Below are 27,823 nucleotides of genomic sequence, written 5' to 3'. Positions count from 1 at the left end.
TGCCTAAGCACCATTATGCTCTGCCCCTGCCCGATTTTGGCTGGCAATTCATTCCAGAGAGCTGGAGCAGCAACACTAAAAGCCTCGATTCTCACACAGGCTAAGCGCGCCCCTGGGGCCATCCCTGTATCATCTACAAAGCCATTAAAGGCAGACGCTTAAATTCCCTAACTGCATGCTTTCAAGGGAGGTGGGTGAGATGTTGATCCTGTCTTTCTGTCTCTGCTGTTGCAACGCTCAGCCAGCAGCAGCCTATTCGGCCAAGGCAGCTCTTCACCTCGCTCGCTTCGTGCAGCCTCTCCAAGATCCGCGTCTGCTGACACGACCCGGAGGAGGTAAGGGAAGGGAACAGGGTGCCCAGCGCTCAGGGCGCGCCGGGGTGCAATTTGTAGGGGTTTCGTCCCTGGCTTTTGCAAGATGAAGGAACTGTCTCCCGGATTCTCTTCCATAACCCAGCTTGCTTCTCAGCCCCATCTTCTGGCAAAAGCAGTAACGCACAGTTAAGGGAGGCGCTACAGAAGCCTTGGGGCTTATTCGGGGGAAAGTGGAAGGTGCCGGAGGCTGGGATGATTTGTGCCGGCTTTGGGGCGGGGGAGACGAAAGCCACGTCCTCCCTGTTTCTACGAAACGCTCAAACATCCTGGGTTGCCAAGCAGCCGCCTCACCCTTTGCGCAGCGTGTAGATGATTTGAGGCGCACTTTTTAAAATGATGGACTTCCGCTTGTCCTGTGACTAGAAAGAATGGTTTCCCCCTTGCCCTGCTCCTTTCCCAGGGAAAACCGGCTCTTTAGCTCTAAATCGGAACAAATTCATTGCTGGGGTTGGACTAGATGACCCTCGGGTCCCTTCCAACTCAACAAATCTATGATTCTTTGAAAATGCAAATCCGTGAGAAACAAGCCAGGTGGGTGGGGTATAGTAGTAGTAGTAGTACAGTGGTACCTCGGGTTACATACGCTTCAGGTTACAGACTCCGCTAACTCAGAAATAGTACCTCAGGTTAAGAACTTTGCTTCAGGATGAGAACAGAAATCGTGCTCCAGCAGCGCAGCAGCAGCAGCAGCAGGAGGCCCCATTAGCTAAAGGGGTGCTTCAGGTTAAGAACAGTTTCAGGTTAAGAACGGACCTTCGGAATGAATGAAGTACTTAACCTGAGGTACCACTGTAGTAGTAGTTCATGTGGGCCTAGGAGGAAAGCTGGGACCTAGGTACAAATTGTTCTAGAAACATTTCCAGAAGCTGTCATGATGCACTTTGCATCTCCATCTGGAGAAAAGCTGAACCACTGCTTTTCTAGATCCAGGCTCTAAATACTCTGCCGCTTCCAAAATGTGACTCTTCACCATTTATTTCTGTGTGCCTTGCTCTCCTTTCCCACTCTGTCCTCCCATCTCTTTATCTTCTCTGTTTCCCAGAGAGGCAGTTAAGACTAGAAATTGGCCTCCATGGATCCAGGGGGCTCGAGAACTATTATTTCCACTCAGATTGTGCCCCACAAGCTTTCTGAGACACCCATAGGTCCAGAGGGCTCTGGAGCAGGGCCTCCGACTCAGATTGTGACCCAACAACCTCAGATTTTCTCCAGCGTTGGGGCCAGTCCTTCTCTGCAGAGGCCACTGAAGAAATTTTATGCCGGGGAGCCGCTGGCACTGGGGGTGAGTGCAAACAAACAGGAGCAGCAGTGTTTGAGTTCACCATGTCTGCCCTGTGCCAATAACTGTCTCTTTTGGGGGCTTTCTTCCCCAATCAGCTTGAGAGTGATGCTTCTCAGGGAGTATCCAGGGCACCTTTGGGTTCCTCTGGAGTAAGATCAGAATGGTGAATTAGCTTGCAGCACTGCTGAGAATGTGTAAAACTGGATTGTGGACCATCCAGATTTTGCTGGACCGGAACTTCCATTATTCTGGCCATTGGCCATGCTGACGGGCTGATGGGTGTTGGAGTCCAGCAATGTCTGGAGGGCTGCAGGTTTCCCAGCCTTGACTTAATGGAAGGAAAGCATGTGCATCCCAACATGCAATGAGGGCACTGCTAAGAGGTGGGCCTGCCCATTCATGAAAAGGAACATTTTGGCATTAGCAGGGGGAATAGACCTCTGGCTTAGGGAATGGAGCCAATTATTCCCACTCCTTATGAGTTTTAGGGTTCTGTAAAGGGTTGGGGTGAGATTTGTGGGAACAGAGCTTGCAGAGTTATCTGTCTGTGGTGCAAAATACAGTGGTACCTCTGGTTGCGAACGGGATCCGTTCCAGAGCCCCATTTGCAACATGAACAGAACACAACCCGCATCTGCACAGGTCGCGATTCACCACTTCTGTGCATGCGCGTGACGTCATTTTGAGCGCCTGTGCATGTGTGAGAGGTGAAACCCGGAAGTAACCCTTTCCGGTACTTCTGGGTCGCTGCGGGATGCAACCTGCAGAGATTTAACCTGAAGCAAACGGAACAAGAGGTATGACTGTACTAAATTTGAAGGTTGGGGTGGAGCCCCATGAAAATATGCCTGTTCACCCAAGGGGGTGAGAGAACAAGGTGGAAGGCAAACAACATGGCTGTGCTCCTTTGCTTCCTTTGCCCAATATTCAGACTGTCAAATGCACGATCCTCAATTTGATTTCCAATGTGTGCATTTTATTTATTTGGTTTTGTCTATGGTGGCATTGCCCACAGCGGCTGGGACAACCCAGTCTGATGAGCAGAGTACAAGTAATAAATTATCATCATTTCCCATGAAACATCCCAAAGCGATGGATAATAAAATAATCAGAAAAACAGCAGCAGCAACAACAACAACAAAACATTTTAAAGCAATTCCAAATGCAATACAGATACAGCGGTACCTCGGGTTACAAACGCTTCGGGTTACAGATGCTTCAGGTTACAGAGTCTGCTAACTCAGAAATAGTACCTTGGGTTAAGAACTTTACCTCAGGATGAGAACAGAAATCATGCTCCGGTGGTATGGTGGCAGCGGGATGCCCCATTAGCTCAGGTTAAGAACAGTTTCAGGTTAAGAACAGATCTCTGGAATGAATTAAGTTCTTAACCTGAGGTACCATTATAAAGGGTGTGGTGGGAATCTCATCCTAAAAGGTTTGTTGGAAAATGAAATTAAAAATTAAAAAAGGGAAATGAAGGTCCTCAGAAGCTCCTGAAAAGGCCCCAGGGATGGTGCCTGTCTGATACTTAATGGAAGGAAGTTCCAAAGGGAAGTGCCGACACACTAAAGCTTTGATCTGTACATGATTTGGAAGATCTCCAGGTGTGATGGTACTCGCAGGAGCAGAAAGCAGAATGCAGTGATTGGTTTGGTATATAATGGGTGGGGCAATCCCTTAGGTCTCCTGATATCAGTACCTTGACCGTAGCCAAGCAGCTGATATGCCACTGGGACAATGGGTGAGCAATTGTTGTGTGAGCAAAGGCTGAGATGAACACCCACGTATCCACTGTGATAGGTAAAAAAATGCATGAAACAGACCTCGGTTAAGGTGACCTGCTGCTAACACCCTGCTAAGCCTGTATCTGAATCTGTTTTCTTGCAGCAAATCAGATCATTTTCAGAGGGGCAGTTGCATTAAAACTATTGCAGCAAAAATGAGAGTCTTGCGGCATTTGTAAGACACGTTTATTACGGCACAAGACTTCCGTGGCTTAAACCCTATGCCATAATAAAAGTGCTGAGCCTTTAAGGTTCCACTAGTCAAAAAATGTTTCCATATTTCAAAAGGGAAAATGTCACCCACCTCCCCACCCACCTGCTGAAGTTGATCATCATTTAGTCATGGGCAAATTGTACTTATATCATCAAGGATGAACAAGATCGGGGTAACATCATGTTTAATTCTCTCTTTGCAGATCACTCAGATACTCATAGGCATCACGGGAATGGCTTTTGGGCTTGTGATGAATGTGGCGTCTAATGACTTCTTGCTTTATGCGGTCATAATGACCCCGTATTGGACAGGAATCCCGGTAATTCTTCATATTTGAGCCTAAGAGAAGTTTGACAGGATTCGCCTTTGCTCTGTCAAATAATTCCTGTGCTAGTGCTGTGTTTTGAAACCTGCCCTCTGCTCTGCGTTTGCTGAATGGCTGCCCAAAGCAGGCAGGTCCAACTAAGGACATAGGAAGAGTGTGCTGGATCAGACCGAAAGCCTATCCAGTCCAGTGTCCTGTTTGCCACACTGGCCAACGAGATGCCTCTGGGAAGCCTGCAAGCAGGTCATGGAGGCAATAGCTATTGGATACTTGAGTCCCAAACCATTAGGGCCCTAAGAACCAACGCTTTGAACTGTGCTTTTGGTCATTGAACTCAGCCACATTAGTAAAGAAACCATGCTTTGAATGCGCTATAAACATGCAACACCAGATGGTGCCAGAGAGCAGGAAATATTTAAATATGATTTTCCATAGTCCTCCCCCCTTGTTATAATGATCTAATTCATGCATAGGCAAACTAAGGTTCGGGGGCTGGATCGCCTTCTAAATCCGGCCCGCAGATGGTCCGGGAATTAGCATGTTTTCACATGAGTAGAATGTGTCCTTTTATTTAAAATGCATCTCTGGGTTATTTGTGGGGCATAGGAATTCGTTGACCCCACCCCAAAAAAATATGGTCCGGGCCCCCACTAGGTCTGAGGAACACTGGGCTGGCCCCCTGCTGAAAAAGTTTGCAGACCCCTGTGATTTCTGACTTTTTTATAGCATCCCCCTCACCCCGTGTGTAGATCCACAGCTTGTTAAGAAGGGTGCAATATGTTCTGTTTGGCTAGTCCTGGTCAACAATCCAGCATCAGAACAATATTCTCTTAGAACAGCTGAAGTTTCTGCCAGGCTTTCACAAGCATTGCAACTGTTACCAGAGAGCATGGAAACAGTTGTTTTGTTGAACCCCTGATCTGAATGGAAAAATCTCCTGATTTAAGTGGATCTGTTCACCCAAACAGTGATTTTCATTTGAATAAAGTCAGATGATGCCCAATCTAACAGTCCTCCGATCAGAGGCGGAGCAGCACCAATGTTGTGCACCCAGGGGCGGGGCGAGCATCCTCAGGGTGGTGGCATGGCGATGTATCCCCCCAGAGATGACACCCAGGGTGGACCGCACCCACCGCACCCCCTTCCTCTGCAAGTGCCTCTGATTATGATCTAGTGGACAGAACCAGCCAGTCAGCCCATTTGAGATTCGTTCATTGCCCCTTATTTCTCTCTGTCTCTCCGTCTGTCTCTTGCAGTACGTCATTTCAGGATCCCTGTCTGTGGCAGCTGCTAGCAACCCCAAGAAGCTGCTGGTGACTAACCTCTTATGGGATGGTGTGATGTGAGGAGTCTGATGAAAAAGAAAGAGAGAATTTGTGACTTGTGTTGCTTGCCGTTCAAGGACACTTCCTAGACTTGGGGTTCTGAGGCTGCCTTGTAAAATGCAGTTCATTGCTTAGTGGTTGCTATCTTAATGGGGTCTGGCAACTGGGGTGGGCCAAAGAGACATGTTGGAGTGACACAGGTCAAGGATGGGGAATCTGTGCCCCCCCCTGATGTTGCTGGACTTCAACTGCCATCAGTCCCAGGCACTCATCAGGAGTGATGAATGTTGCATTGAGTGACAACATATTATCCTCCCCCACCATGACATACATAACATCCAGAGATTGTTCCAGATAAAGATTCGTGTTCATGCATATGTAAATAGGCTGGCTTTATAAGAAAACCAGTTTAATGGGTTCAGATGCCAAAAGATCTCCTCCATGTTTTTATAAGTCAGGAACCAGAGGGGTCTTCTTTGAAATCCTCCTGGCACACACAAAGAACGGGCCTGGGTTAAATACCTTAAGGCTTGGGTTACCAACCTTTTTGGCCCCTGGGGGCACATTTGAAAATCCAAGAAATTGCCGTGAACACCACAAAGTACCCATTTCACAGAAACGCTGGTGATACTCAGAATTCTGGCCCTAAACAACAATGACAACAATTTCATTATTTTCCCCTGTCCATCTGAATGGGTTTCCCCTTCCAGCCTGGGTAGCTTACAGCATGTCTAAAAACACAATATTAACACCAAGCATTAAAAACCTCCAGATACAGCATTCAGATGTCTTCTAAAAGTTGTGTAATGGGTTCCACAGGGAGGGTGCCACTACTGAGAAGGCCCTAAACAACAGCCAGTGGCGTAGCGTGGGTTGTCAGCACCCGGGGCAAGGCAAGTAATTTGCACCCCCTAACCCGTGGATTTGTGCCCCCTAACCCATGGATTTGTGCCCCCTAACCCTAACCCCCAGATGTTGCGCCCGGTGCGGCCGGCCCCCCCTGCACCCCCCACGCTACGCTGCTGACAACAGCCAATGTACGTATTACCTGCAAACAAATAAAACAGTGAGTGCAGGGGGGAAACAGACAGCCCTGTTCCATCCCCCAGTGAACAATAGGCCAAATAACCTAACTGTAAAAAAAATACAATCTGGAAAGGACAGGGGGCTTTGGCAGGCGTCTTGAGGGCACGGTGGGGACCTCATCTTGAAAGCTGTTCTTAAAGGTGCTCACTCTCATCAGGGTCTTTGGCCAGAGACACAATGTTTTTTCTTCTCCATCTGTAGGTGAAGAGCATGCTGGGATTGAATGTGGTGAGTGCCATAGCTGCTGGCCTTGGGATTATCATCCTTTCTTCATCTTTGGCTATTTCAGGCCTGGAGTTTCATGGCAGGTATTGGTGCAGGAACCTTGATACAAAACTGGCTCGTAGGTGTTACGAAACCAAAGTCATCCCTGAGGTGAGGACACATCCTGGCAAGATGATGAAGAAATAATAATAATAATAATAATAATAATAATAATAATAATAATAATAATAATAATAAAATTGATACCGTGCCCATCTGTCTGGGTTTCCCCAGCCACTCTGGGCGGCTCCCAACAGAATGTTAAAAATGAGATACAACATCACATATTTAAACTTCAGAACCACTTGCAGGCCATTTGCACCCTGAAAGAAAGGTGCAGGGGGCTGGAGGGGAACACCAAGCATTCAATATGGTGTTTCTAGTACAAAAACTCACAGTAACATGGCCGAGGAGCAAATGGGAGCTGGTCCATTAAGTGGAACAAAGCACTGGCCCACCAGCCTGACTTTGCCCTCAGCCAGCCTCAATCTGCCTGCCTCCTTATTTATATAGATATATGTGGCAAAGAAGAGTGATTCCTTACGATCAGGACATATCTTTCATTCACAGAACATACTGTCTGGAATGATGGCTGTTCACCTGGCATTCACCATCCTCGAATTCTGCATCTCCATCTCCACTGCTGCCTTTGGGTGCAAGACGGTGTGCTTGAAAACCCACACAGAAACGGTAACATTCGAAAGGGAGTGGAGTTTGGCAAGCCAAGCAAACGCGTGGGGATTCTGGCGGTGGGATTGCTTGCTCTCCTGTCTCGTAAGGGGTAGGGGTTGTTGTCCAAATAGTATTCCACATCAGGGTTGCAATTCTTCATCTGGGATGGTCATAGAATTTATCCTTAACTTCGCACTGCCAGTTTGTGGAGAAGCTAGCATTTAACCAGAAATTACTTTCTGTAGAATTTAAATCCTCCCACCTGTACTCTGGGACATGTGTCTATTTGCGCACATTTTGGAAACGTCAAGCGCTCAGTCAAAATGAAAGCATTTCAGACTGCACTTCCCAGTTCCTCATTGTAGGGGAAATAATATTTGAGCCAAACCTCTGAGTGAATGACTCCTCTGCAGGCAGCTTTCTAGGCTGTTGCCATTCTGGGCAATCAGTTGATTGTTGGGCTTGAACAGCTCCACGTGCAGAGCTTTGCAAATCTTCATAATCAGCTGATTGTCCAAGCAGGCAAAAATGGGTCACCTGACATTTTGACATCATGCCATTGACAGGTTACCTCGTTCACCTGTCAAACTCTCCCCAATAGGGCGGGAGAGATAAGGATGCAGTTTGTCACCCCTTTTTTAGCTCATAAAGCTGCCTAGATAAGACTGATGGTGTGTGAGTAATTCTTAAAAAAAATGTTGAGGCCAGAAATGAGGTTCAACAATATTTCTGGTGTTCAGAGGTGGGATGCCCTCCCTAGTCCCTTTCCTCTCCCCATGAATAGCAAAAATTATGGAAAACTGCACAATATTATGCAAAACCTAAGAATCTGTGCAACATTGTCCTTCAGAATTTAGACCTTTTAGGGAGCAAAGTGGCAGAGTCCATAGTCTGGATCATAGCCGTCAACCTTCCCTTTTTTTGCGGGAAATTTCCTTATTCCAACGCTGTTTCCCGCTGCTTCCCGCTGTTATCACAGATTGTTAGCTATCCCGTAGACTGTCCCTGGGACAGGTGAGGCTGCTGATCCCTTATTTTCGAGGCTGCTGATCCCTTATTTTCAAATCTGAAAGTTGACAGCTATGGTCTGGATACCAGCTCTGAGATTTTCACATGATGTCAAATATGATATTCAGGGCTGGCTGGTGGCAGCTGATGAAGGGTGGCAGTGAGGTATTGGAGGACATAGCTATTTGTCATGCTTCAGGGAATCACCTTGGCAGTAGATAAGCAGAACAAAGGAAAAGGAGCCTTCTTACCAGTTAGAAACTTTAATAATCACAGCAAGAGAACAAAAATCCCATCTCCTAGAAATGGTGGTGCCCCCAATTAAGAATCCCACCGGCTTTCATTCCACTTCACTTCTACTTCTTGTAATCTGATCTTGCACCCTCTGTGCTTTGTGTGCCGTCTGCTCTGCCACTTTCTTAGCTCTTCTTGACCTTGGGCTGAGCAGAGGAATGCTTTCCAGAGACAGTGAATCTGTTAACTGTCTCCCCCCACCCCAGTGTTTCTTCTTCTCGCTGTTCCCCATCCAGCGTTTCCCAGCTTCTGCCTTCTGAACTATGCCCCTCTGTAAACCACTGTTCCAAATCTATACTGTCCTCCTGCTCTTGGGAAGATTCAGGATCCGGATGAGGAGCAGGGGGATGCTTCCACCATTTCTCCTCAGTGCAGACCTCCTCAGCACGGTCCCCGACACTATTTGGGCTACATAGCCTGCCCCTGCCCCTACTAAGCAACCCTGTTATCCTTAGATAGTTTACCAAACTCTGCCCCTTTATTTACAAGTTGAGCAGCAGACCGACACTCTCCCAGACTGATTTTCTTCCTTTCTTCAGGTTGTGGTGGTTTACCAGAACACGATTCTGGACAGTGCTAATGCTGTCAATCTCCCGGCTTCTGGCAAAGATGCAGAGAACACCTGAATTGTCACTTCCTCCATGCAATGGTCCTGGAGTCCTGCCTCAAAATCAAGAGCAGAAAGATTCAGACTTCTTCATCCATATGTATATATATTCCAAACAGGTTTCTTAACAGATCTCCAATGAAAAGGATAACCTGCCCAAGACAACATATACCATGAACTAAGATAAATAGGCATGGAGAACCCTGATGACAATGGGGAATGGCCTTGAGCCAGCAGAACTTTAGAATTTTGGATCAAAATCTAAACTTGATGTGATATATGACATGCCTAAAGCCCAACTAGGGATGAATGGGAATCTTTAAAATCAATTCATATCTACCAAAGGGATCTAGGCAAAAGTGGTTTTCTGTTTTGCAAGCTGTCTGGAACCCTTAGCAATTGACTTTTGATAGATTCTCAGTAGTGCTAATTACTGACATTACTAATCTGAAGATGGTAATTATGAGGAATATACATAGTGTCACCTTGACACCACTGCTATATTTTATAAAGTCTCAATCACAATTTCAGTGGGACACTTGGGCATGTTTCTTCTTCCAAATTCCATTGCAGGGAGGTGTTTTTTGAGGGTCACCATTGTTGAGAAGCCTTGATCACAAACTGTTAACAAACCTATGACCCCAGTAAATTTTCTAATATGTCATTGCTGTCATTTCTTCTTTCTCTATGTTTGATACTAAAAACCCCCCTGTAGATTTGACGGAGAGGATTTATTTCTGGATATGATTTTATTTATCCACTCAAATATTGTGAATAAGTTGCATATCATATCTTACTATATAATAAAATGGGAAGTGTCACCACTCTGTTTTCATTGGCTGTTTTTCACGATTCTAAAGGCAAGGGCAGCATGAGGTTGCTTTGAGAAAACATTATGATGATGCAGGGTGGGGAGAGACTTGAGTCAAAGCAAATGAAAAAGTACTATATCCCTTAATTCTCGGGGTGCATTTATTCATTTCATAAAATCTATGTATACTGCTTGATGGGTTTTTTTTTAAAGTGGTATATGAAAGTGTGTTCTCATTACCATTTATTCCGCATCCAATGTTCTCCTGCTGTTGATTTTTGAAATCACATTGCCATCATGCTAGTTACAGTCATCATAGTGATCCTGTAGTTTCTTCACAAAGACTTCTGTCTGATCCTGTCTCTCTCTTTCTCTCTCCCCCCCCCCCCCGTCCCTCCACCTCAAAACATCAGTCTGACTAGGAAACTGGATGCGAAGTAAACTGTGATGTGGACACTTCCTAAGAATGACATTTGAGTCAGGGGCAGACAGCTTCATGAAAAGGAGTTTTTGGGGGTGGGGTGGGCATTGCAGGGCCCAGAATCCAAAAAGGTTACACGGGTCAAATGAAGCCATCCCCACTCCCCCTCTGATGTGAATAACACCATGCAAATGCAGTATTTTAAACAGAAGCAGGGGGTCCACAATCTTTTAAGCTGCTAATGTAAACGGTACCCTTAGAACCGGTTCTTTTGCAAAACTCCGTTCAGAGTTCTCCCAGGCAGAAAACCAGTCTCGTCCCGTCCCCCCCCCCCATCTCCTCTTTTGAGCTTCTTAGTTTTCAGTGGGGAGGTGGCACCGTTGTTGTTGCTGCTGCTGCTGCTGCTGCTGTCGTTGGGCACATGGGGCCTGGCAACTTTTGTTGCGACCTGTCTCAAATTGCACAGGGGTCGCCCTAAACCCTGGATGGGGATTTCCCTCCCACCCTCCACCTCCTGACCAGCTCCCGATTTACGATGCCGCCTACGATTTCTTCCGGCAACGAATCGGTTAATAATAATGCCAACTTGCGAAGAGGAATGTGCTGGCAGAAAAGTAGCAGCTGCAGCTCTTGCGCTCCGGGTCCTCCGCACACGTGACGTGTGCTTGACCATGGGCGTCGCGGGCGGAGAAGCAGATCAGACCTCTCTTCTGTCAATCAGCCTCGTTCTCCGGTGGAGTCCGGCTCAGAGGAGGGCTGGGAGGTGCGTGCAAAGGGGGTGGGGGCTTGCGGAGCGGTGAGTCGGGTTTGCAGCTGGCAGCAGGGCTGGGGGTGGGTAAGCCCATCCCCGATTTCCCTTCTCCCGTCTGAATCCTCCCACCAGCCGGAGGAAAAAACGAGGACAGCATCTCTCCTCCTGCCCGTTTCTACACTTAGCCTTGCCAGGGGGAAATCTCTGGCCTCCCAGTTACCAGGACGACCAACACAGTTGCCAATTTTTTGTTCTGGCCCCTGTGACTTTGACCTTAACCATAGTTTGGTTGGTTTGAGTTTCGTCGGCTTCTCCCCGCCCCCCTCTTCATTTTTACCCCATCGCTGTGATAAATCATTAGACCAGGGGTAGGACTGGAAGTGGAGACATTCAGGTCATGTATCCACATCAGAGGAACAACGGCTGGGAGGAGTGCAGAAGGCCATGGTGCTCCTGTAGCAGCAGAATTGGACACCTTCATTTGCCTCGCCTGCAATGAAATAGGTCTCTCCTGTTTCAGTCTCTACAGCCACAGCAGGCGCTGTAACTCTCCAGCTTCATCCTCAAAGGTACACCCTTCCATTGTCTCCTGAGACTGGTAGATGCCAACAACAGGAATGGCCAGGGATGATGGGAATCACCCACCCCTTGCTAGTCCTGCAGATGCAGCTGTCTTTGATGGCATCTTCCCCCCTCCCCAACAGAGATGATTGACCTGTGGCCCCCCAGGAGTTGATTGAACAAATAATCATAGAATTGTAGAGTTGGAAGGGGCCCTGAGGATCAATTAGTCCAGTCCCCTGAAATACAGGAATATGCAGTTTGTCCCATATGGGGCTCGAACCTACAACCTTGGTGTCATCAGCACCATGCTCTACTAACTGAGCTCTCCAGGCTGAAGGCCATCAAATAATCCATTTCTATGCAACTTAATTAGTAAAAAATATACCTATAAGCGATGTACAGAAAACGGAAGCAGCAACAGACAACTTAAGATATTACAAAAATGCAGTTACGTATAAAAGTAAAGGTAAAGGGACCTCTGACCATTAGGTCCAGTTACGGACGACTCTGGGGTTGCAGCGCTCATCTTGCTTTATTGGCTGAGGGAGCCAGCGTACAGCTTCAGGGTCATGTGGCCAGCATGACTAAGCCACTTCTGGTGAACCAGAGCAGTGCACGGAAACTCCGTTTACCTTCCCGCCGGAGCGGTACCTATTTATCTGCTTTCATCTTGATCTGCTTTCAAACTGCTAGGTTGGCAGGAGCAGGGACCGAGCAACGGGAGCTCACCCCATCACGGGGATTTGAGCCGCCGACCTTCTGATCGGCAAGTTACTAACATATATTCATTTTCCTTCTGACACATATCCTCTCTCTTGGCCTCTGGGTTCTCACTCAGGCTCCAAACAAACTCTCAGCTCACCCACAAGTCTCACGATGAGAATTAAAACACACGAAAGCTCATACCAAGAACTAACTTAGTTGGTCTTTAAGGTGCTACTGGAAGGAATTTTTTTTGTTTTGACTATGGCAGACCAACACGGCTACCTATCTGTAACTGGAACAATGAGAATTGTTACTGGAAACAGTGGACATCACCTTTCGCTCTCACCCTAGACTTGCTTTTTTATGGGCAGGCCAAAGGTGGATGGTACTTCCTCAGCTGGCCCATAGCTGTGCCCCATTCAGCTGTACCCTCAACACCCAGTTCTAGGTGTGGCAGGTTTGTTCAGTTTTCCAGGGGGTAAGAAGGATGGGAAGAGGGCCCCCTTCCACTCGCAGCTCTTTCTTCCTCCAGTGTCCTCTCCTCCTCCTCCAGCTGCCTGCAGACTCTACCTGGCAAGTAATTTGCAGTGAGCACCAAGGCAGTTCTTCCTAGCCCCATTTGTCAGGCGCACCTGTTGCTGGACTCCAGCTCTCCCCAGTCCCAGGCAACATGCTCATTCGTCAGGTGGGAAGGAGGTTCTAGTCCAGCAGCAGACAGGAGCAGTTGCCCATCCCTCAGCTACAAGGATCAGTGGGATGACTCCCAGGAACAGAGGGAAAATTCTTCTTTTTTTTTTAAAAAAAAGTTTTTATTTATACTTTTCAAATTTATACATTTCATTCATTTTACAATCAATTTAACATTTCAAAATTTGACTTCCCTCCCCCTCTTTCTGTGGTTCCTTAAATTTATTTTTTGATGTCTTCTGCATATCCAAATTCATTTAACTCGCTCATTTAATTATCTACTGTAAATAGATACTCTTATAAAACTACAGGATATTACAATAACCCTGCTGATGTTTTTATCTGTTTACAATTTGTTTGTAAATATTCAATAAGCCATCTCCATTCTTTTATAAACAATTTGTTATCTTGATTTCTTATTTTTCCAGTAAGTTTTTGCTATTTCTGCACACAGTGGTACCTCAGATTAAGTACTTAATTCATTCCAGAGGTCCGTACTTAACCTGAAACTGTTCTTAACCTGAAGCACCACTTTAGCTAACAGGGATTCCTGCTGCTGCCTTGTTGCTGGAGCACGATTTCTGTTCTCACCCTGAAGCAAAGTTCTTAACCTGAAGCACTATTTCTGGGTTAGCAGAGTCTGTAACCTGAAGCGTATGTAACCTGCGTATGTAACCTGAGGTACCACTGTATTCCACAAGTTTTTGTATCCATTCTTCCTTTACTGGGACACCTGCTTCTTTCCAGTTGTGGGCAAGTAACATTCTTGCAAGGGCCAAATTCGTAGAGGGAGAGCTCTATCAATGGCTACTAACCACAATGGCTATAGTTGGAGGTGGCAAAGCTTCTGAATACCAGTGGCTGGAAACCACAGGAGGGGGAAGTGCTCTTGTGCTTGAATCCTGCTCCCACCTGGTTGGCCACTGCAAGAGCAGGATGCTGGATTGGATAGGCCATTGCCCTGATGCAACAGCCTCTTCTTATGTTCTGTTAACTACCTTATACTGAGTCAGATGAGTAGAGACCAGAAGAGACTGCCAGTGGTTTCCAACAGGGATCTCTCAGCCTTACATGGAGTGGCCAAGGACTGAACCCGGGACATTCTGCATGTATTGCAGGGGGTTGATCCTAGATGATCCTGGAGTTTCTTCTAACTCTGCAGATCTATGATTCTATGCAAAGCAGATGGCTCTACCATAATCGGTCCAATTTTGCTTTGCCTCCCAAACTCTAGCTTCTCTCCCCCGACCCCATGTCCCTGGTTTCACTTCTGCATTTCTAATGGAAAGTTGGTTGCAACATGACACACAGCTGGCTACATTTTGGGATTGAAGCACAATGCTACGTAAGCCCAAATTACACAAGAGTCCCGAATATAGTATTGTGCACAAATGAACCTTCGCAATAATTTTACACATTGTTCTTTTCCGGGTAAAGAGGAAGAAGCTTCTAGTTCTGTTGGCTGAGACACACACACACACACACACACACACACACACACACAGAGAGAGAGAGAGAGAGAGAGAGAGAGAGAGAGAGCGAGAGACTGGGTGATGTGCTGCCAATAACAGCTGAAACCAGAAGGTTCTCTCACGTTTCCTGCAGCTGTGGAACAGGACCTCGGAGTCCCAAAGACCCTTTCTCCTTCCCACAACTGACAAAAACCAGAATGAATGATGCAAAATGCTGTGGGTGGGTGGCAAATCGTGCAAAATAAGGGAGACCCTTTTAGAAGTTACTGTTTCAATGAACTGGAGCAGCGAAAAGAGTGTTGCATCTTAATGTGATGCAGCTGGGATAGTTAAACAGGAGGATAAGCCAGTGTCTGCTCATGTCCCATGAGGATATGTTTGCTTCAATAAACAAGAGCCATTTTCAATCCAGTGCTAGGCCTGTGTAGAGCTTGTGTGAGGCCTGAGGTGGGTGGGGTCTTGTTAGAATAAAGTTATAAACTCAAACAAAAAAGCAGATAGTCCCTTGCTGGTTTGGCCCTCCAAAGCCCAGGGCAAGTGTACCCAGCTACCACCCCCTTGCACTTTTTGACCTCAAGAGCTGTTCGACAGTGGAACAGACTCCCACAAGAGGTGGTGGACTCTCCTTCCAACCAGCAGAAGTTGGATAGCCATCTGTCCTGGATGCTGTATCTGATATTCCTTCGGGTTGGACTACAGATTCTATGATTATATTCTATGAAACCTGAACTGAGCAAAATCTGCACTATTGCTCAACATCTGTCCAGATCTGGTCTCAGATAGGTAGCCGTGTTGGTCTGCCATAGTCAAAACAAAAAAATTCCTTCCAGTAGCACCTTAAAGACCAACTAAGTTAGTTCTTGGTATGAGCTTTCATGTGCATGCACACTTCTTCAGATACACTGAAGAAGTTTAGTTTCAGTGTATCTGAAGAAGTGTGCATGCACACGAAAGCTCATACCAAGAACTAACTTAGTTGGTCTTTAAGGTGCTACTGGAAGGAATTTTTTTGTTCGGATCTGGTCTGTAAGCTCCGAGAGGCTTACTTGCGACTTCCTTTTGAGTAGGCACCCATAGGACTGTGCCACCAGCTTCAGTCAAGCTGTGGGACTGGCAGGAGGAGATAAGGAGCCAAAACTGGTTGCCCTCGATGGCCCTTTTCATTTCTAAGAATTGCTGCTGCCCTTGATGGAGCTTTTCATTTCCAAGAATTGCAAGCTTCTGGATGTGAGCCGCTGTATAGCTCTTTTGTCTCGTGCTAGGGGAAATGTTGCTCTGGGCTCCCTTTCACTTCCCTTTCCCCCCTTCTTCTTCTTCTTCTTCTTCACGTTCAGTCCTGCTAGCTAACCAGCAGCCCACTTGGCTAGGACTCCTTTTACATTGATCACAGCATTCCTGGTGTCCTATGACACAATTGGTGCCCCTGGGTGTAATCCAGAAAGAGGTATGGGATCAGCTCGAGGGGTGTGTGTGTGTGTGTGTGTGTGTGGGCATTCGTAGGGTTGGCAAAACAGTGCCTTGGCTGCGGGGGAAGGCAGGTGGGTGGTTTTGCCAAGAGGAGTCTCTGCCCGCCCTGTTTGCTTCTTCATTTTGGATCCCAGAGAACTTAAACACCAGCTTGATTACTCCAGCTTCTGGTGTGTAGGATTGCACCCAAATCAGAGAAATGCAGGTGCCTGGAAACAGAAGGGGAGAATTCCAAATCTGCAATATCACAAAGCCTTTATCATTCAGCACCCCCTGCCCTCACCCCAAGCAGAATGAATATCCTGTTTTTGAGCATTAAGAGCAGAAGGATAATGGGCAATTGGGACTCCCCAGTTTGCTTGGGAGGAGAGTGCTAAGTTCAGTTGATGCTCTTGTTATCACTGCTCTCCATTATTAATATTATTATTATTATTATTATTATTATTATTATTCCAAAAGGGGGCAATAATTCACTCCCTGCTCTCCCTCTCTTATTTTCTCTTTCTCCCTTTTGATCTCCTCTTCCCGACACAGTTGCTGTTTTGAAAGTCTACAGAAGCCCACTCCCCAAACACCATCATGGATTCAACTCTGACTGCGCCACCATGGCCCTCCTCCTTGAGGGATGAGTCTGATGCTTCTGTGCCAAATTCAGTGAAGAAGTTTTATCGGGGTGAGCCATTGGCACTGGGGGTGAGTAGAGAATATAGCGAGTGGATGGGTGGGGAGATCATATTTGAATATACAGTGGCTAGTTAATGACTGCCTGCCTCCTTTGGCACTTCCTTCCACATGCCATATCAGAAGTCCTGTTGTTGTTGTATGAGTTGCTGTCTACACAAAAGACTGCTGAGTTCTTTTTTTCTTTTTTTTGCAATGTAATAAGCTTTATTAATAGTCTTACAATACATTACAGTGGATGTCCACAACCCGCAGCAGTCGCAACCCGAATCTGTGCACCCCTGAGTTGCGATTCGGTGCTTCTGCGTATGCACAAAGCGTGATTTAGCGCTTTTGCGCATGTGCGACCACCGAAACCTGGAAGTAACCCATTCCAGTATTTCCTGGTTTCAGCAGTCCACAACCTGAAGCGTCTGCAACCCGAGGTATGACTGTACATATATATAGTATATCTCATAGAGTTGAGATTTCAATCATATACATGCGTGCGCGCGCACACACACAAAACATATACTTGTCTTTTCTTACATAGTTATAAACCTTAAGCTTCAGCTATGTTTATGCTACTTCTTATGCGGTTACTAACAAAGATTATTAACACAAATTAACGTCTGCTGAGTTCTACGTGACATGCTCACAGGTAAATGGGGATTGGACTGCAGCCCACATGAACATTAAAAAGAAGAAAGATATTGTTTTGACATAAGCCTTCCTTAGGCATATTAATCCTGAGGCGACATAAAAGTTTATAGGGTTCCCCACTCCTGCTTTTTTTAAAAATTTAATTGAACAAGCAGTGTCTTAAAATACATGCAATACCAGCAAACATAGAAATTATTGAGAGTATACATGCAAAAGAACAAAAACAAAGCAAAAAAGAAAAAGGGAGGGAGAGAAAGAAAAAGAAAAGAAAGAAGAATAAAAGTATGAATAGAGTAAAAAACATAGTAATATCTCATCTTTCAGTTGCAGATAGGTAGCCGTGTTGGTCTGCCATAGTCAAAACAAAAAAAATTCCTTCCAGTAGCACCTTAAAGACCAACTAAGTTGGTTCTTGGTATGAGCTTTCGTGTGCATGCACACTTCTTCAGATACCATATCTGAAGAATGGTATCTGAAGAAGTGTGCATGCACACGGAAGCTCATACCAAGAACTAACTTAGTTGGTCTTTAAGGTGCTACTGGAAGGAATTTTTTTTGTTTCTCATATTTCAGTCAGCAAAGAAAAGAAACTTTTGACTATACCCATTGTACTAATTTTCAAATAAACTTTTATTTACACAGTTACACAACACTGTTTTTCGTTAACTTAATTTAACTATATCTAACATGTACTTTGGATTACAAGGCTCATTCAATATCTGCCAGAAAACTTTTACTATTGCAGTACCCTTTGCGATATTCCTTAATTATAAACCAACCCTTATTTACTTCTTGTATTGTGTTTCCTCTTCCTGAGCCTGTTCTCCTTGCTAATTGTAAGTACTCTATCAATTTGGCTTGCCATTCGATCTTTGAGGGGATGATGTCACTTTTTCGTTCTCTTGCTATTAAAATCCTTGCTGCAGTTGAGGCATACATGAATAGTCCAACCCCTTCTTTAAACACAGAGATGTGGCACTATTTGGTCTATGTGGTTAAATACACATCGTGCATTTATGGTACAATGCAGCACTGCACTCTTCCCAATCTGATGCATTACTGCATTTTGATATTTTGTTGGAAACCGCCCAGAGTGGCTGGGGAAGCCCAGCCAGATGGGCGGGGGTATTATTATTATGATCTGAGTGGGCAGGAGAAAACCCCATATTATTCGTGGGAGTCCCTGCACTGGCTTCCACTAGTGCCATTGTTCTCCCCCCCCCCAAAAAAAAAATATCCTGAGAAATGTGGTTTACCTCTCACAGAACAGCATTAGAAACTGAGATATGAAAGCTAGGCGCTAAATGGCACCTTAAACCTAGGTTATGGACGCAAGAATGAAATGCCTAGATGCCTTTTTTATAACAAGAATTCAAAGCCAAAGATGAACTGCAGCTAAAATTTTCTGCTCATTTTTCATATGGTCTAATCCTTCCCCTTCTTCCCACCACCCTGATATTCTTAAGAGAGTCTCTTCCCCAGTCTTCAGAGAGTGCAGTAGCTGGAAGTGGGGAGGCAGAAAAAGCTCCCCCTTTCCTTCCACTTTGCAGTTTTAATCCGATATCTTAGGCACGGTACTGTGCCCAGAGCTCAGAAACTGCTCATGCTAATGAAATTCCATGTCACGGAATGCGCCTAGAACAATGGGAGCTTTGAACGCTGTCACAGAACTATAATTCCCTGCACTCTTCAACTTGGCTTCAAATGTATGGTGCTTCTTTATGCCGGAACGAATAATCCTTCCATGTAACGAGTCAATCGAGAACCTGAGTCTGAGAAATGGGCTAGAAAGGTACTCCACTGCAGTTGCTGTATATGTTGCTTTTAATAATAATAATAATAATTCTGCCCTGACCCTGGTACATTTCGTTAAAAGGCCATGCTATGACCACAGTTACAGCTGACGACTGTCCACTGCTGCATAATGAAGCACAAAAGACTTAATGAAGCTTAAAAATACTGAAGGACAGGCAGGGGTCAAACTTAGGTCAAACACTGGTGGGTTTGTAGTGGACCTGTGACCTCAGTAACTGCCCCAGCAATTCAGCCAATGTCTGGGACACTCCTGTGCCTAACTTGGCAAAGCTTGTAAGAGCGCCCAGCCCTGCCACCCTGGCTATTAGACCAGTGCCTCTGTTTCCGTTTCTGAGCGGAAATTCCCTCCTCATCTTCCTGTCTTTTGCTTCACACAGCCACCAAACGCTTCCCTCCCTCCCTTTTTGGCTTTGGGGCAGCTGCTACCAAGGGTAACCCTGCATGATTGGAAATTTGCATCTCCACCACTCCCCTCATCTTCAAGGCTAACATCAGTACAGGGGGTAATTTGAAGCCTGGAGCCAGTGGCTGCCTAGATCATGGGTAGGCAAACTAAGGCCCGGGGGCTGGATCCAGCCCAATCACCTTCTAAATCCGGCCCACGACGGTCCGGGAATCAGCATGTTTTTACATGAGTAGAATGTGTCCTTTGATTTAAAATGCATCTCTGGGTTATTTGTGGGGCCTGTCTGGTGGTTTTACATGAGTAGAATGTGTCCTTTATTTAAAATGCATCTCTGGGTTATTTGTGGGGTTTGTCTGGTGTTTTTACATGAGGAGAATGTGTCCTTTTTCTGTGGGTTATTTGTGGGGCCTGTTTGGTGTTTTTACATGAGTAGAATATGTGCTTTTGTTTAAAATGCATCTCTGGGTTATTTGTGGGGCATAGGAATTCACTCATCCCCCCCCAAAAAAATATAGTCCGGCTCCCCACAAGGTCTGATGGACAGTGGACTGGCAACCTGTGTGTCTTAGTAAGCAACTTGTGACATTTTAAGGGTTTAGGATACCCCCTAAAAACCCAATCTGGAATGAGTTGGCTCTGCCTGCCATTGGCTCTGTGCAAGGTTGGAATAGATGACTTTCAGGCTCCCTTCCAACTCTACGATTCTGTGATCCTGCCTTCACCTGCTGTGGCCTTTCCACCTTCTGCCCTACCAACCACCTACCAACCACCACACCCCAGAGCTGTCCCCGTGAGCCTGTTTATTTGCCTTCCCCTGTCTGATGTTTGAACTGCAACCACCAGGAAGTCCAAAAAATCTACTGCCTGTCTCCTCAGACTGAGTTCAGAGGGACTTCCTCCCAAGTAAGTGCATTGAGGATTGCAGACTTTGGTCCTGCTTTTTTCTGGCCATGAGCTGTTGGTGGCTCCTTTGAGCATTTCTGTTTTGTTCCAAAGACTCAAAACTACCTTACACGTTATGTTAAGTTTATCCAGTGGCAAACTTTGGCCTTTAAAATTTCAGTGTCGCCCTGTGCGATGCTAAAATTCAGCTCCCTGCTGCCTCTCATCTTCCGTGGCTTGTTATTGAGGCATCTGATCAAGGCCTGTATTTTAAAAATGAGCTTAAAGATGTTTTTATGCCAGGCAGAAGACCAGCTGGCTTTGGCAGATGTTTATCCTCCTGGACAAGGGCCCCCTGATTTATAGCAGGAGCCAAAATTCTCAAAGTTGTAAAAGAAAATTACAGGCTGGGAGCAAAAGGTCATACTGACCATACATATTACAGAATACAATCAAAGCTGCAAAAACACAATTAAGAGTTAGTAAATAGTAGGATTTATTGTTTAACAGAAAATAATACTAGGTGCCTCCCATTAGACTTGAGCCATATTTTCCTAAGGTTAAAGGGCAAGAGCTAATGGGAAATGCAGCTGGCCAGGAAAGGGGGGGTGTAAACTGAAGAAGTTTTACTTTGAAAAGGCCTTTGCTTCTAAAAATCTATATATGTTATGTATGAAATATATTGGCTTAAATGTAATTATGCAAAGGATTTAGAAAGTAAGAAATGTTAGATTCTTATGTTAGATTCTTATTTCATTGATGGTGTGTGAGAATGTGAACCCAAGATCTCTGATCTCTGTTTAAGATAAAAATTTAAAACCATTAGCCATCTGTTTTGGAGGGCAATAGGGCAAGAAGGGCAAGAGGTGATCTGGTAATTAAGGTGCCTTGTTGAGGCAAATGTAAGATATATGGCTACTTGTTTGCCATTTATAGATAGAAGGAAATATAGCTCTTTGTCTCCCATAAAAGGTAATAGGAAATGGGTGTATCTTTTATGATTGGTTCTAGCAAACAGCCAATAGGAATTTCAACCAGGCTGATTGGACAGAGGCAGCTAAAGGAGGAGCAAGGGGGCTGGGCTGAGGAAATATAAGTGCTGACCATCAGGGCTGGAGTGGGCAGAGCTTTGGTAACCATATACCACTGTGTCTCTCATTTATTTGTCTGACAAATAAATTATTTTAATTTCTCTATTGCTGCGTTGAATATTTCATTCCAGCTAAGCGTTAACCACAAGCAGGGTGCTACATTATTGTTGCAGCATCCTTTGCGGGCTGCCTTTGGTTTGGCCCTTGGAAGCTCTCAGTTGTAGATATGTGATGATTATAAGGATATTGCTGGAGTCTATTGATGTTTATAGGCACCCTGTAGGTTAGTTATCCTATGGGCAGACAAGCAGGTAGCATTCACAAAGAAGAAGAAGATTCACGCCTCTTCTGCACCCCTTGGAGAAGGCATTCATGCCAGAAAAACATGGATCTGAAGTGATCTTTATTTGTTCTGTGGGTTGAAAGTGTGGTGATGCTAAAACCTGGTTTTATGTTTTCTTTTCAGATCACACAGATCCTCCTCGGAATCACGCACATTGCATTTGGAGTTGTGTTTAACCTAATGGGAGATCACAGAGGATCTTACATTGCTATAGAACAACCACTCTGGGCTGGAATCTTGGTAATTCTACATATAATATCTCTCTGTGTTAAAAAACCCCAGCAACCTAAAAAAGCAAAACAGTTCCTTCAGGATTCACCCGAGAGTAAGGCAGAGATGAAAATATCAGTGACTACATCATTACATGAGCACTGTTCCACAGCATTTGATATTTTCATTTACATACATTCATTCGAAATAAGTTGGGTTTATGAAGCAATTCTATATCTTCCCACCACGCTGACGAAGAATTCTACGAAACAGTAGTCAATATCCGGAATCACTGTTCTTCGCTTCATTTAAAGGTTTTCAGAGACTTTGAGACTAAAGATTTAATTTTGGACTTGTTATGGTTTGAAGGAATTCTATAAAAGATTGACTAATGCATATGTACATGGTCATTGTGTTGCCTAGACATTGCTGACGTTCTCTTTGCAACACAGGGGTTTGTTTGGTTACTTACATCTTGCTTTCTAGGCAGGGACCCAATGTAGAAGCAAGCAGTGGCATCTGGTGCTCCACCCTCTCCCACTCTCTGTTGTTTGGTCCAATGGAGCAGGTAGCTGGATGCAGCAGTGGTGAGGAGGAGGAGGTCCAGGGGCCTTGTTCCAACACGACCCCTGCTAAGATAAGAGCTCTTGGAAGATGCCTGAACTTGCCAACCCTTGATACCAACTATTGATGCCTGCCGTGTAAGGAAGTGTGCTGAGTTAGAGGCAGAGAGAGATTGGAAAAGGCCCACAATGGGGAACTGCAAACTACAAGAGCCTCCCTGCCACAGTGATTAGTGTGTTACACTAAGACTGGGAAACTGTGGTTTGCATTCAACTTACCGGTACCTTCTACATATGAGAAAATGCCTTGTAATCTTGTTCATTGTTTCTGTCTTCCTCTCCCATGTCTTACAGTACATCATTTCGGGATCTCTGTCTGTGGCAGCTGCCAGGAACCCCAAAGTGCCAATGGTAACTAATTTGTTTTCGGGCACACACATCTGTGTGACATGACGGGAGGTGAAGCACACAGTTGGTGACGTCTTCTGCTTGCCATTTAAGGCTCCCTCCTGGAATTCCTGGTCTGAAGCTATCATGCCCAACCTCATGCGTTTTTCCCGAGAAAGTTCTGTGGATTACTTTATGAGGTTTAGGAACTTGGCTCAGGCCAAGCGTCAGATTGGATTGACACAACGTTAGAAACGGAGGGGAAATTTGATTCAGTATGCACCAAAAGCTGAAAGTATAAAATCGGCACTTTCTGAAATGATATGCATTTGAAAGCTGCAGATATCCTTTAAATCTGCACTTAGTTGAATTTTGCAATGCGCTTCTCTAACCACCCAGTGTTTACGAAAATGCATTTATTAGGAGAATGTGCATAAAGATGAAGATATTAGGACATTGTCAGCTTTTCAATCACAAACAATGATTTCCCTCTACTCCATATTTTGGGTTCAACTACACACTTAAAAAAAGAAATCCTGCCCCAATCTCAGACAACTCATAGCTGGTCAGCTGCAGCTGGTTAGAATCTGATAGTTTTTAACATTTTTTTAAAAAAATATTGTGGGATATTTCCAAAGCAAAGGATATTTACCCATATAAGTCCAAAGCTGAAATGGGTGCTATTGTCCCACAATGGATCCTGCCCTCCCCATCTCATGTGAAACTCAAGGGGTGGGGCTCTGCATCAGTGTATTGCGACACCATAGGATGTCCCCAGAAGCCCCATCTGTGTCCTGTTCTGGGCGCCACAATTTAAGAAGGATATCGACAAGCTGGAACATGTGCAGAGGAGGGCAACCAAGACGATCAAGGGTCTGGAAACTAAGTCTTTTGAGGGAGTTGGGTGTGTTTAGTCTGGATAAGAGGAGATAGAATACCAGGCAGATTGTTATTTAGTCATTTAGTCGTGTCTGACTCTTCGTGACCCCATGGACCAGAGCACGCCAGGCATTCCTGTCTTCCACTGCCTGCCACAGTTTGGTCAAACTCATGTTGGTAGCTTCGAGAACACTGTCCAACCATCTCGTCCTCTGTCGTCCCCTTCTCCTTGTGCCCTCCATCTTTCCCAACATCAGGGTCTTTTCCAGGGAGTCTTCTCTTCTCATGAGGTGGCCAAAGTATTGGAGCGTCTCAGGGCTATTGTCACCATTGTAGAGGTCAACAGAGCTAGAATTGCTTAATGCAGGTGTAGGCAACCTAAGGTCCAGGGGCCCAATGCGGCCCAATCGCCTTTTAAATCCGGCCCGTGGATGGTCCGGGAATCAGTGTGTTGATACATGAGTAGAATGTGTCCTTTTATTTAAAATGCATCTCTGGGTTATTTGTGGGGCCTGCTTGGTGTTTTTACATGAGTAGAATGTATGCTTTTATTTAAAATGCATCTCTGGGTTATTTGTGGGGCATAGGAATTCGTTCTCTTTCCCCCCGCAAAATATAGTCCGGCCCACCACATGGTCTGAGGGACTCTTGGCTTAATTAAATAATGTTATATCATTGCTTAATGAAATAATGTTATATGTCACCATTTTTAGGTGAAAGGCATGCTTGGAATGAACGTGGTGAGTTCTGTGGCAGCCGGCATTGGAATTGTGTCGCTCTGTTTCCAACTGGAATTTTACTCACCAGGATGGGAAGCAGAATACTTTTGCCATTATGAGTATTCAGGCAATACTACACTGTCAGAGTGCATTAAAACTCACAAACTCCCTTGGGTAAGTGCAGGTCTCACCAATACTGAGGGTGCTAGCAAACTGTTGTTATTTTGGGGCGATATTCCAGGATCACCCCGGCCAATTGAGGTTGTACCATTAAAGTGGATTTAGAGTTCACAGGCCACAAAACCCACTTCCTCCAAAGATGATACTTTGCAAGAAGGAAAGCAATGGATAAACGTACTGGGAAGTGTGGGGAAACACTTGCTTGAGGCAAAGTTTGAGTGAATGCTGAATAAATGGCCAGCATTGTCCAATCTCCCTGCAAAGGGAGGAGGAGGGACACAGAACAGGGTGAAACAGGGTGCCTTAGCTCCTGGAGGGTCCTGTCCGTTTAGAGAGGAAGTAATTTGTGTCACTAATATAATCTCTCGTAATCATTAGCAGAAGTGAAACTAGGCTTTCTTTCACCCAGGTCAAAGACCCAGTTTGGCACACACAGACCCCACATGCATTTGTTTACACACACAGGCTGGGAGCCTCTGGTGGCTTCAAAAAACCTGGCTTACTGCCCTGTAGCTACAGCACTGGCTTTGAAATAACCAGAACAACAGATGGGGAATAGTGATTACTTTGATTTTGGAATTACGTACGTTTGGTGCATTTTGCATTGTCCCAGCGACACTTAAGCAATTGCAAGCCTTGTGGGTTCTTGAGGTAGGCAGCCAAGTTAGGCAGCTAAGTTAGTCTGCTGCCCCCCGGTGTCCAGGGGCATTGGGTATCTGTGTGCATTATTATTATTGCTCTTGTATCCCACCTGATCACTAATAATAATAATAATTTATTATTTATACCCCGCCCATCTGACTGGGTTTCCCCAGCCACTCTGGGCGGCTTCCAACAAAACACTAAAATACAACAACCTATTAAACATTAAAAGCTTCCCTAAACAGGGCTGCCTTCAGAAGTCTTCTAAAAGTTTGGTAGTTATTTTTCTCTTTGACATCTGGTGGGAGGGCGTTCCACATTTTGGGTGCCACTACCGAGAAGGTCTTCTGCCTGGTTCCCTGTAACTTGGCTTCTCACAGGGAGGGAACTGCCAGAAGGCCCTCGGCGCTGGACCTCAGTGTTTGGGCAGAACGATGGAGGTGGAGACACTCCTTCAGGTCTCCAAGGAGCTTGAGGTGGTCTACATCCTCACAACAACCCTGTGGGGTTGAAGGGCTGGGCTGAAAGAGATGACTTGCCCAAAGGCACCTGGCAAGTGGGGATTTGAACCCTGGACTGCCAGGTCCTAGCCTGAGACTCTTTGAAATACACCTATAGACAAGCATACACCTTGCTGGAGGGTAATTCCCTTTGCTGGGCTCTCTGCTTCATCGACAGAACATGTTGTATGGAATCCTGGCTGTCTTGCTGGTATTCAACATCCTTGAGTTTTGCATCGCCATCTCCACCGCTGCGTTCGGGTGTAAGACTGTTTGCCAGGACAACTACACCGAAACGGTAACATTGAAAAGAGAGTGGGGTTTGGTAATCAGAGCAGGCAGAGATTCAGGGACAGGGTCCTAAAATAAGGGGTATTGTAGAATAATGATATTCCATGTTGGGGCTGGAAGTCTGCCTCTAAAACTCTTAGCTCATTGTTCCTGAAATATACTCAGAGTCCTGTAGTGATTTCATGCTCTTTATTGCAGCTTGTAAAACAGTGATTGAATTGCCCCCCAAATTTATACATTATATACATTATTTACACAATGAGTCCCGTCTGATTGGCTGATTCTGCTTCCCTCCTGGAGCCTGATTGGTCTTTTCCTGTAGGCCAATCAGTTCTTGCATTCTACAATCCTACCAGCCTAATAGGCTGATTAACTTCTTCCTGGAGCCTGATTGGTCTTCTCCTGTAAGCCAATCAGTTGTTGTATTCTAGGATCCTACTTGCCTATTGTTCTAGGATCCAAGGTTAGTACATAACAGCTCCTAAGCTCCCATTGCAGTGTGAAACAGATGTATCTAGCTAGAAAGAATTGGTTTGCTGTCAGCACTATGGACTAGAAAACCACCTAGCAGCACCATCAAGATCCTGAAATACTCGGGGAACCTCCATGGATGCAAAAGGCTTCCTGCTGCAGATGGTTACCTTGAAGGCAGCTGAAACAGTGATGGAGCTGAGGGCTGAGCTAGCAGACTCACCCTGAGAGCATCCCTAGGTGCTAATTGTGGGTGGAAGGGCTGTGGCTCAGTGATACAGCATCTGCTTTGCATCTAGGAGGTCCCAAGTCCAACCCCCCACAGCCCTTCCCTTATTTATCAAGAGCCAAACTTCGTTGTTGTTATTCAGAAGCTGAGCATCACAGTAAATGCACAGCAAGGCTGATTTTACTCCTGGGGTGTTCTTTTCTGCAGGTTGTGGTGGTTTACCAGAATGCGACCCCAGGCGATGCTCTTGGTCTTCCAGCTGCTTGCAAGGATCCCGATTCCCCCTGATTTGCTTCCTCTTCCACCCTCCTTGACTGCCATCTCCTTCTGCAATGTTAAGAGCAAAAAAAGGATGAATGTGTACTTATGCGCCAAGCAGCTTTACTGGCTAGAACAAGATTGTCTTCGTAACCAGAGGAATACAATGGAACTATTTTGATAATGCGGCGTGGACATTTCTTTTTTGATAGAAGGGCAGCTTTATAACTTTGACCTGACCTTTTAAAAGTAGATCAGGGGACTATAAGAAACCGGTCAATGGGAGCCCTTAAAACAAAAGGGGTCATTTTTAACAAATACAGTAGTAAGGATTTTCAAAACAAACTATAGCGAATGTTGCATTGCCTAACTATCCATCACCTGAGGGGAAGAAGAAGAAAGATTGCAAATAAGATGTGGGCTGATTGGACAAATAAATATCATTGAAATTGCACTAGATATCTTGCAGCAAGATATGAATGGAAAAAGGAAATATTATACAAACGTATTATGCTTTG

General features: G+C 45.4%; 1 protein-coding gene across 1 annotated transcript; it reads left to right on the top strand.

Annotated features, from left to right (window-relative positions):
* Positions 1 to 215: 215 nt before the first annotated feature.
* Positions 216 to 27,823, top strand: LOC309375862 (uncharacterized protein). The gene is made up of 12 exons (XM_081921781.1): positions 216 to 335; positions 1,417 to 1,656; positions 3,860 to 3,976; positions 5,239 to 5,295; positions 6,595 to 6,768; positions 7,228 to 7,347; positions 16,666 to 16,809; positions 22,100 to 22,216; positions 23,104 to 23,160; positions 24,729 to 24,908; positions 26,235 to 26,354; positions 27,255 to 27,823. Exons 2-12 carry the CDS (start codon positions 1,447 to 1,449, stop codon positions 27,333 to 27,335), a joined length of 1,377 nt encoding a protein of 458 aa, XP_081777907.1. The 5' UTR covers positions 216 to 335; positions 1,417 to 1,446; the 3' UTR covers positions 27,336 to 27,823.

The sequence above is a fragment of the Podarcis melisellensis genome (assembly GCF_964234715.1).
Source record: "Podarcis melisellensis genome assembly, chromosome: 8".
Taxonomy (NCBI): Eukaryota; Metazoa; Chordata; class Lepidosauria; order Squamata; family Lacertidae; genus Podarcis; species Podarcis melisellensis.
This window is presented reverse-complemented; position numbering and strand designations above follow the sequence as displayed.